The sequence below is a fragment of the Dioscorea cayenensis genome, chromosome 5 (genome assembly GCF_009730915.1).
Source record: "Dioscorea cayenensis subsp. rotundata cultivar TDr96_F1 chromosome 5, TDr96_F1_v2_PseudoChromosome.rev07_lg8_w22 25.fasta, whole genome shotgun sequence".
Classification (NCBI taxonomy): Eukaryota; Viridiplantae; Streptophyta; class Magnoliopsida; order Dioscoreales; family Dioscoreaceae; genus Dioscorea; species Dioscorea cayenensis.
Window position 1 is genome coordinate 30,141,069 of NC_052475.1, and position 11,487 is coordinate 30,152,555.

The 11,487-nt window shown below is 32.9% G+C and overlaps 1 protein-coding gene across 2 annotated transcripts; it reads left to right on the top strand.

The window, feature by feature from the left end:
- The first annotated feature begins 8,186 nt into the window (after nucleotides 1-8,186).
- On the top strand, nucleotides 8,187-11,299 carry LOC120260355 (RNA-binding protein 38-like). Of its 2 annotated transcripts, none has more exons than XM_039267806.1 (6): nucleotides 8,187-8,917; nucleotides 9,339-9,462; nucleotides 10,003-10,108; nucleotides 10,371-10,407; nucleotides 10,520-10,814; nucleotides 10,967-11,299. In XM_039267806.1, the coding sequence occupies exons 1-6, from the start codon at nucleotides 8,726-8,728 to the stop codon at nucleotides 11,032-11,034; spliced, it is 822 nt and encodes a 273-aa protein (XP_039123740.1). In that variant the 5' UTR covers nucleotides 8,187-8,725; the 3' UTR covers nucleotides 11,035-11,299. The 2 variants fall into 2 exon arrangements, with proteins under 2 accessions (XP_039123740.1, XP_039123741.1); XM_039267807.1 differs by having other exon boundaries at nucleotides 8,188-8,917; nucleotides 10,973-11,299.
- The last annotated feature ends 188 nt before the right edge of the window (nucleotides 11,300-11,487 follow it).

Below are 11,487 nucleotides of genomic sequence, written 5' to 3' on the forward strand. Positions count from 1 at the left end.
AGACATATATGAGTAGTATAAACACACATTGTTGGGATTAATGTAATGAGACTATGAGAGAGCTCCAAGTGAGAAGAAGAAGAAGAAGAAGAAGAAGAAGAAGAAGAAGAAGATGAGACAATAGGGTCTCTCTCTCTCTCTCTCTCTCTCTCTCTCTTGTAATCAATGAGACAAAGAATGGTTAATCTCACACTGAAATTTGGCCTATTTTTATGGGACAAAGACAAGACATTTTCATTGATTTTGATACTTCATTCATTAATTTGACCTATATCAATTTGTTTGTATTCCATCCACATGAGAATTTTTATTCACATGTATGAGTCATTGTTTTGCCTTTTGTTGCATTAATCTTCCCCTTTTTGATAAACTTGATTAGACCATTAACTAATTATAAACCAAATTAGATAAAACTAGGTATACAACCTATCTAAAAAAACCCCCTTCTTAACTAATAATAATAATCTTAAAGTTAGGATTCCATAAAAAGCATGCATAGATTAAGGAACACACTTAAATTAAACAAGGACCTTCAATAAGATAAGATGGCATATATATATATATATATATATATATATCATCATTAGGTTCTTAGATGATCAAATAAAAAAATGTTTTAGAAGCAACAGAATGATAGATAATATGTAAAGTTATGAATGAGAGTTGTACATATAATTAAACTAATAGTGAGTGAGGTTCACATTATTATTAACAGGCTGGTTTAGCTTGTCATTATTCCACTAAATTAACCTCAAAACTTTTGGTTGAGAAAGAGACTTTGCCCTAACAAAATGTCACATCCAATGTTGATCAATATTCAATGAGATAATGGAGCCTGATTAACAACTAGATTTCTTGAGCTTGTGCCAAAAGTTAGGGCTGTCAAAGTTTAAAGGATTTGGCCAAGCATGTGATCTTCATGCATTGTTGTTGATGCCTTTCATTAGCTAAATAATTATACATATTAATCATCAATGAATCCATAACAGCCATGCAAAAATATTCATGTTTGTTGAGTGTTGACAGACTATTATATATGAACAAATAAATAACTAGTAGTCAAATTTTTTCTATTAAAAATTATAATTCAGAGAGAGAGAGAATAACTAATAACGCTTTGATCATATCAATGCTTTGATATCATGCTAGTAATATGTTTAAGACTATATGAAAGATGACCAAACTTTGAATAGAATCTAACAGTTAATTAGCCTATTCCATGTATGTTGCTCTTGTACTAATTTTCAAAGTAAATATTATGCAATCATGCTGTTGCGCAGCTTGCGCTATATGATTTCATGATTTCAAGTCTGACATTAATCAATACAAGTTGCAATTATCTAATGCTTGATTAAACTTTTAAATAAACTTATAAGTGTACCTGTGTGTGTGTATATATATCAGTAGTCTATTTTATTTTTTATTTTTAATTTTTATAAATGGTGACAAATGGAGTAAGGGTGTCAAATTAAAAGACAAATATATATAGTGGTGCACCAATTACATTAGCTTAATGAACCTTTAAGGATTTATCATATGGGGTGGACGAACACGTGGGGCAATTAGGACCTGACACATACGCCCAAAATGATATATTAATGACCACAGCATCACAATGGTAAATTCCCCCTATTTTGCAACTCTGAATGGGTGAAAAATACGACTCCGTCCACAGAGACCCAAAGAACAATATCTCTACAGTGTTTTTATATAGTAATGTGACATAAGGATTTAACCTTTCACCATTTACCCATCACTTATATATGATGACTTTTACTATGCATTTATCCGGTGGTTGTCTAGTAATCTATTTTTAGTTAATTATTTATTGCACTCTTGAAATTTTTGTACAAATGTAGTTGCAGTAAATTTCAAATAAACATGCAGATTAAACACTTGTGATTATTGGATTAACTTAGGCTATTTCAAAATCACAGTAATATTGTTAAGGGAAAACACATGCTAGTTTGACAAATTAGGGTGATTAAAACTGAATATATGAGTACTGCTGGGTTTTCACATATCATTTAATTATTTTGTCTTAATTTGATTCTGTGTTAGAGATAAATAATAAACAACACTGCACATACACAACAAAGTTAGCTCCTAATCATCAATGCAAGTCAGAAGAGTTGGACATTTTCATTGTTCACAACAGATGTTTACTGTCTAATTACTGTCTACACTCACATCAAATCATAACTCAATTATAATGCGTAGGTTAGAGGGATTTTTTTTTTAGTATTATAAGTTTTTAAATTATTTACATGCGTCTAATTTTATTTACTGAATTGCGCAGTTGGTATAAAAACGGTAGTTAATATACTAATTTTAATATTATAATATAGAAAATAGTAAACTATTTACCATTTTCATTTATAAAAAACAATTTTCACAAATCCAATTATAATATTCAATACATGCATTAACACTTAAAATGTGCATGGTGTTTTAGACCGTTATAATTGTTTTAAATATTTTCAATGTTGTATGTTGATGTGTTAGGGCACTTTCTCCTCTACAAAACTAATATTTTAATTTGCTTGTCTCCTCTATAAGTCTCCAACCCTAATTTATTTCTCTCTTTTTCTTTCAAACCAAATTTCTCTATTTTTATTTTTATTTAATTTTTTCATAATTTGAGCGAGAGGTTCAGAAATAAACACGTCTTGTAAATTTTGATCAAGCTATTAAAAAAATTAAATTATGTATATAACATTGAAATGATTGAAAACAATTAAAGGGGTACTGTTATAACTTAAAACATATTTTATAACATTAAAATTGTTAAAAAACAATTAGAATGTGAGTGTGAATTAAAAACAATAAATAATTAGTGGTTTATTGTTTTCAGTGATTTGCCTTTTTCTATATTATGATATTAAAAACAATTTATTATTTACCGTTGTTATACCACTGGTGTAAGTCCATACACCACAAAACTTTGTATATACATATATATATATTTTATGAAAGCGCCCAATCAAAAGTGAATCAAAGTGAAGGACTCTACTTCAAATATTAAACAGCGTAGATTTTTTTTTTTTCTTTTTTAGCTTTCTCAACATTAACAATAGAAAAACTATACCCAACATAACTCTGTCTAAAATGCTTAACTAATTAACTTAGTTATATACAACTTAAGATCAATGATCTTCACAACAATTACAGTTAGTGACAGATCGAGAGCAAAGATGGAGGAGCATTCTACTACCATCAGGCGCAGTTTGGAGTTTCTGAGCTCGACGGGGGAGGAGCAGGTTGTAGCATCCATTCCGGATGCAGGACTATCTTCGCATACTGAATAGTCGGCTGAGTTCATAGGGGAAGGTTGAGGCGGTTGTTTGCCTCGTTTTGTGTTTTTTGTTGGTTTGTATCTGTTTTGTTCCACTTCTTGTGATTGGAATTTGTATGTTGTTTTTATTTTAATTGAAGTGGTTCATCCACCTTTTCAAAAAATTATTATTACCATGCCACCACTCTACTGATGTCACCACTAGTGGGTCTGAAATAGTTTCAGCATAAATATAAATTAATGTATATATTTTTTATTATTATCTACTTATTTTGTATTCTTTATTAATTTTTGTACTTTGTTTTACTATTATTGAAAATTTTAAAATAAACCTGTTTAATAACATAAATAAAATTAATTTAAAAAAACCAAAACAACAAATTAATTAATTAATTAATTATAAGAAAGGGCAACAAGGATTTGGAAGAGATGGTGGGATCATTTCACTAGAAAAGTTGTGCGCCTCCAAGAAAAAAAAAAGGGATAAAGACGCCAAGCTGCCCACCTACAACAACGACAATGTCAACTAAAGGCCAACTAATCTAACAACGATCAGCTGAGCCACACGGAACACAAAACACCAATATCTCTTTTCCCACTTGTTCACAAGTTATTGGTCACTCTGATGCCTCTGTGCTTGATTTCGCACAGCGGATCCATAAGTAACAGTGTCTCAGGCACATGCACGTGTGCACGTGAAGCCTCAGAAACACAGCTGGCGAGCCACACGGTGTGGTGGGCCAGGGCATCTGATTGTCATTGTCAGATGTGGTGGGCCCTATAGCTGACGTGGCAGTCATCTGAAATCCAGCTCACAGGAATTCAATGAATGGCAGGATACCACGTGGAAGCCTGTTGATTTGCAAGAGGTTGTTGTCTTAAGCCCAATCCAAAGGCTAAAAACACTGCTGCTTTTTAAAAAAAACTAAAATTAATAATATAATAATAATACACTGTTTTTTCTTAGAAAAACATACATTAGAAGATGGCTGAATTTTTATCTCACATGTCCTTTATCCTGTGCGCTACATTTTGTTTGTCATTTTTACATGGTTTGAATTATATGATTATTTTATTTTATTTTATTTTTTATATATGAACAAATCATATGTGACATGTATAATTGTAGAATTATAATTTCAATACATTTATGTCATTAATTACTCGATGTGAGCTAAAATTTGACTTTTTTTTTTCAGAAAAATATAAACACTTTATCCAAAGTACTCATTCTAATAAATTAAGAGGTTATTGGTTTTTTTTTAATATTTTTAAATCTTAAAAATTATCATCGTCAGTGTTTGGGATATTTTTCTTTTTTCTTTTTATGGTATTGTTTGTTTAGATTTATTTCTAACCCGTTGTAGAACTATGTATTTTTTTTTAAAAAAATAAAAATTATGATTTTTTTAAAATTATGTGAATCTATGATTATTTATTAATAAAGATAGTTAATTATATTTCATGAATAAAATATTAATATATTGGTTTATTATTTAGAGAAGTAGTTTTGAGAGCGACCGGATATATATCAAGCTAATAACAGTTGAATGCCTCTCAATTTTTTTTATTTTAATTTATTTTATTTTATTTTATTTTTTTTTTTTGAGCCAGCGTAATGAAGATAGAAAACATCATGCCATAATACCTAACATGGAATCTGAAAATCTTGATAAGGCTCTCTTCTCATGCGTTTAGCAATCATGTTTTCCCCAAAAACAAAATGATGTTATTGAATTGCTTGCTAACAAAAGGTGTATGAACTAATTATTTAAAAATATATTATTAATATAAAAGATTAGCATCACCAGTGAAGGAAATTAATATTGAAAAGTCTTTTTTATTGTGGTCAAAGTCACAAAGAAAGATGGACTGTTTTGAATATAGATAATGTGATATCATTAATTTATGTAAATCAGCCTCTTAAGGGTTAATTTCCTTGCTAGGTTGATTTATAAATCAAAGACAAACCAAAGAATAACTAGACAATCATGCTGACTAATCAATTCACCTTTCTTAATTTGAACTTCATTATGTTTTTCAAGAATTGCAATGATTTTTTTAATTCTATTAATAATTCATTTTTTTTTTATAAAAGGGGATAAACCACAAAATTTTATTAGAAAAGGAAAAAAAACAAAGAGAAAACAACAACGCAAAGGAAGAAAGACAAACAAGTAAAAAATGAAAATCAGGAGCAAGGAAGTCCCGATAGAAAAAAAAAAAAAGAGAACACAAAATGGATAGCAAGGAGATGATATCTGAAAGTATCAACAATCCGCTTCCATTACTTCAGCAAAGGTGTCAATCTCACATGGTGTCGGTGCTACAGACGTCTGCTCCACTTTCAGGCGCGGAAGTGGAATTCAGAAAGTATAGGGAGCGCTTGATGCTGGCAGTGAGCTTGCCTGAAAATTGCTAAGGATCCTTAGCTGTAGAAATCCAAAACAGTAAAATATGAATGATTTTACGTGCAAGTACTAGAGGATGTAACATTTGTTGTTTGAAAATTTGCCTATTTCGCTCTAGCCAAATATTCCAAAACAACACACAGGTGAGAAGGCTCCAAACGCGTCGTTGAGCTTTGGCAAAAGACGCTAACCAGTTAGTCCAAACACCATGGACAGAAACAGGGATTGAATCATTATGAAGATTACTACTAAAGAAAAACCAAAGGCGTTGAACATAAGCACAATGAATAAATAAGTGATCGATGGTTTCATCATCACCATGGCAAAGAACACAAGTAGGAGTAGAAACAAAATTACAACCACGGGAAAAAAAGATTCATAAGGGTTAATATTTTGTTATCCCAAGCCAACCAACAGAATAATGAAATTTTTGTGGGACACCCCATTTTCCAAAATTGAAGTCCTAAGGGACAACGAAGGCCACCATCAATAAGGAAATAATAGAGTGAGCGGACAGAGAAGAGCTTGCTAGGATCTAAACTCCATTCTCCATGATCGAAATCATTAAGAAGACAGGGAATGAAAGATTTTAGGAAAAGAAAATCCTCTACATTGGCTTCTCTAAATAAAGTTTTCAAGTAAGGCAGTCCAGAAGCAAATCGTTGAACTGCAATATCCGAGAAATTACAATCAGAAACAAATCAGGCCATAAAGACTTCAGAGTCTGTCCACAAAGCCAATTATCATGCCAAAACAGGGTCCGTTCACCGTTTAGAATTATGGGTTTTAGAGGAATTTGAAATGCAGGTAATATTGGAAGTAAACCAGCCCAGAAAAAATAAATTTTTTTTTTGGAGGTTGGTGATACGTAACTAGGGATGTATCCATTATATGATAATTGAACTTAATAATAGATAGCCAACACCCTTTAAATGCAGTAGTTAATTAATTTCCACCACGTTGAAACTAGCAAGGTCAAGAATTCCCCATCCACCCATATTCCTAGGTTTACATATACGTTTCCAGGCAACTAATCGAGTACCTTTGGGTCCTAATTCTGGCCCTTTCCAAATAAAGTCTCTACGAATTTATCAATAGCCTAAATAACCCAAGCTGGAAGTCGAAAGATGGACATCCAATATGATGGAATTGAAGATAAGACAGAATTGAGCAATGTAAGCCTACCACCTAGAGACAGGTAGTTAGCTTTCCAAGAAGAAAGTTTCAATTTGACTGAAAGTATCAACTTATCCCAATCTTATTTGCGGGGTCTACGACCGGAAAGAGGAACACCCAAATAAGTTATTGGGAGAGAATCACTTTTGCAGTTTAAAATAGTAAAAAAAATGAGATTAGGCTATAATCCATAGAGCGTACAGTATAGACAACTCTTCCTAAAGTTAATAGATAAGCCAGAGATACCCTCGTAAAGATAAAGAATTAATTTCAATAATTCATTTTACCAAAATCTCTCATTATTATATTTTTATTATTTTAAAATATGGGCAAATCATTTTGTCTGGGTGTGTGTGTGTGTGTGTGTGTGTGTGTGTGTGTGTGTGTGTGTGTGAGAGAGAGAGAGAGAGAGAGAGAGAGAGAGAGGAGATGGCAAATTTCTTAATATCTTTTTATAAACGTAACTATGTTTTAAAAATAATTATTAAAATAGTTAAAATACCAATAATTAACTCTTATATATCATGTAAGCAAGTCCTTCAATCCCTAGCAGTTTTAGGATGTCTTATCTTAGGAGAAATGAATTGTTGCTTCTATAAAGTGGCATTGAAGCCTTTTCATGATTATATACCATGGCACTCACGCAGCACAAGTCCTACACTCTTCTTATCAACTATTCATATCCTTGGTTGATTGTGCACCAGCTAATTAAGATAAGATTTAAAGCCAAAAAGCAACAAAAAGTAGAAAAAAAGAACACTCAGTTAGAATCAAACTTTGTTATTCAAATAAATAAACAAGGGTATAGTACTTATATATAGGATTCTAATTTTCCAAATATTATAAATAATAAAGTATTAATGGCAATAGTGGCATCACACACTTCCCCACACACACAAAAAAAAAAAAGAAAAAAAGAAAAAATTGTACTATTCCTTTTATAGAAGCAGAAGGCCATCACATACACAAGCCCCAAGTTGCACAGAACCAGTACAACCTAGGTATCATTCAGATGAAGGTTAAAAACAATAAATAATGAACATATATAATTAATTAACCTAACAAAGCATTGGTGGCACCAAATATTTATTGAGTGTATGACTCAAAGACTCATCCTATCCAACTGGCTCACTTGCAGACAGATCACTTCTTATCTATCATGGAACATGCCTTGTTTTGTTTTTCATTCTCAATTAATTAACATGATTAGATAACAAAACCTTTTCCATATTATGATATGTGTGTGTGTGTGTGTGTGTGTGTGTGTGTGTGTATTGGTGTTTGATGTTATGGGTTAAGAGGAAGAGGAGAGGGAGACAGGGAGGACAAGAGAGGCCAAGTGGGGGGTGGTGAGGGAGGCCAAGAGGGTCATGCAGCTGTCATTCGATATCCAAACCATCTCTACAGCAAGGACTCCCCTTATGCCTGTCGGATCTCCTTCACAGCCTTGCTAGATTCCCTTCCATCTTCTCTCTTCTTCCTTTCTTATTCTTTTTCATCATCTCCTCACCCTTAATTTCCTTCTCCTCCTCCTCCTCCTCCTCCTCCTCCATATGGATGGACTACTACTTGAGCTCTCCATAGATGAAGAGATCAACCATACTAGGAAGAGAAGAAGAAAGCCTTCTTTATAGTTTACCACCTTTTTACCCCTTATCCCCCACCCCTCTCTCCCTCTCTTGCTTTCTTTCTATTTGTGATCTCTTGCTTGACTTTTTCTATATTAGTTGTGTACTGTGTTTCTGTTTCCCTCTAGCTTGACTAGTTGTTGATGAGGTGAAGGGAAGTGTTGAGTTAATTAGCAATATATATTATATATAGATAAATATTGAGGTTGAGGAAGATGACTACATCTTCTAGTCCTCAGTATAGATCAAGGTTTGGAGACACAACGATGACAAAGGTCTTTGTTGGAGGGTTGGCATGGGAAACTCCGACGGAGGAGCTCCGGCGATACTTTGAACAGTTTGGTGATATTCTTGAGGCTGTGATCATCACTGACAAGAACACCGGTCGATCCAAGGGCTATGGATTTGTGAGCATCTAACTTTCTTGTTCTTCTTGGTCTTCTTTCATTTTTTATTTAACGTTTTTGTGTCCTCTTGTGCTTGTGTTCTTCTTCTTCTTCTTCTTTGTTTCATTTTCTATGTTAAGTTTCTAATCAGTTTGACTGATTCCCATTTATCTTGTGCCTTTTCAAGATTTCTTAAGACCATTAACAGTGCGCACACTTTGTTTGAAAACCATGCATTTATTCCAATACAGTTGTTATATATCCTAACAATAGACATTGAGTACATATATGCAATTACCACAGTGTCATTTTAAGGTTTTTATTATTGTTCTCATATTTCTCTCTCTGCATTGCTTTCTATTATGATTTGAATTACTTAGAATGTTTCGATTAATGAAAGAAGAAGATAAGACATATATATACATACATTAATGATGGGCAGGTGACATTTCGAGACCCAGAATCCGCTCGAAGATCAGTGATCGAACCGAACCCGATAATTGATGGAAGACGTGCCAATTGCAACATTGCTTCTTTAGGCCGACCACGTCCTTCTCCTCCGCGAGGTTAGCTAGTATATATATTTGTCAAACATAATATAAACACACACATATATATATAATGTAACTTTTAATATATAGCCATACATACATATATATATATATATATATATGGTGTCTAAATGGGCATATATTAATGATCTCAAGAGAGGCCTCCATTGGTCAGAACTCTGATGAGGTTGAGACAATGGAGGGACCCAATAGTGGTTGTCCACCTACGTGATGTAGGGGGTCAGCCTAGTGGATCAAGATATTATAGGTCACTAGTTCATGTGGGCATGTGATCTATGGTGCCAGTTAGACAAGCTAGCATGGTCCCTCATTGAACCTTTTAGCTCTGGTTTCAGTTTGTTAACTCTTTTGTACTTGTGGCTTTTGGCTCTACTCTTATTCATATACTTAAATAATAAAAAATAACTTATTAGTGCCCATTATAAATTTTTTTTGCTATTTATATTTTTCTAAAATGTATTCAATGATTTTTTTTTTGGGTATTAATTTGGGTGAAGCTATTTTGTTCTCATGCAAATATTATTGTATATATAGGGAGAAGTCAAATTGGGAATGTATACCAAGGGCCAACAATGTACACAAGAGTGCCAACACAAATACCACCTCCTCTTCCACCACAAATGATCTACCCTCCATATGGGTGAGTTATATATCTTAGCTGCACCATCCTCTTATCTTCTTTATGGTGTTAATGCATGGACCCACATCCAAATTTATAGGCAACTAAGAGAGACACATTAAATATATGGATGGGAGATTCAACCCATTTGGGTCCCCCTCCTCATCATCAAATGCATGTCATCATACCAATTCATTCAGTAGTTGTATAGTCTTTTACAAAATTCAATGCTTTAATTTACTGATTTCATTTCATCTATGCTTTTGTCTTTCAACTCTTGCAGCTACATGACCTACACACCTGACTATGCTTACCAACAAGTCAGTTCTTGTTTTTTCTTTTTTCTTTTTCCTTTTCTTTGTATATATACCTCCTTTCATTTATCCTATTATTTAATTTTGTAAAAAATAAAAGAAATGTGTTGATCTACAGGCGATGTATAATCCTCAAATGGCGCCGCGGTATTACCATCAAATGTATGGATCAGCACCATCATCATCATCGTCTGTTGGGTCACCTGGACCATACCAATACCCGCATTTAGGGTATACAATGCCGGGTCCAAGTTCAAGGGGTAGTTTTCCATTAGGCCCTCAGGCCTACGGCCCGCCCTACGTTCAGTATCCGACTACCCCTGTGGATGGATCTTTCGGTCCATCGTCTTCTCAACCATACACATTTCAACTCCAAGCACCACCACATGCAAGACAACCTCTTAACACAACAGGTACATTTATTTACTCAAGATTCATAAAATGATAATAATAATTATTATTATTATTTATTATTATTGTATAACATCCATTTATGAAATATATAATTTCCTTGTTGATGAACGTTTGATTTTTTTTTTTTTTAATTTTATTATTATCATGAAAGTTTCAGATTCATCAAACATTCAACAGTCTTCAACATCTGGAGCAAACTCTGGGAGCACTGATGCATAATTGGATTCAATTGGAGTATTTTTGCTGAAGCTCTTGATTCTTCAAGTTGATCAAAAGTTGATATTTGATCATCAACAATGGAGCTAAAAATTCTGAATTTCAGTTGTATAAAACTTGGCTGACAAAACTGTTTCAAAATTCATGTGAGGGACATGAATTCCCTCTTGATTTTTTTATTTCAATTCTTTCAATATCACCTCCTAAAGCATTTGTTATTGCACTTTTTTTCCCCTTCAGTTTAATTGATCAGAGTATATTACATGAAGATGAAGAGTTTCTTTTGATCTCTTTCATGACTCTTTTCACTCAATTTCACTTCTCAATTGATCATTAATTAAGGAGCTAATTGATTTATTAGCTATATGCTTGAGGATTAATTAGGACTCTAACCAAGCTTTCCATTTCTAATAACTGAAAATGATCCACTTGGTTTCACAATCTCTGCTCGCTAAG

Excerpts from the sequence above, each read along its gene's own strand:
- LOC120260355 (XM_039267806.1), top strand. The coding sequence starts at position 8,726 with ATGACTACATCTTCTAGTCCTCAGTATAGATCAAGGTTTGGAGACACA. Across the intron at positions 9,463-10,002 it reads ACGTCCTTCTCCTCCGCGAG|GGAGAAGTCAAATTGGGAAT; the intron begins GTTAGCTAGTAT and ends TTGTATATATAG. Across the intron at positions 10,109-10,370 it reads ATGATCTACCCTCCATATGG|CTACATGACCTACACACCTG; the intron begins GTGAGTTATATA and ends CAACTCTTGCAG.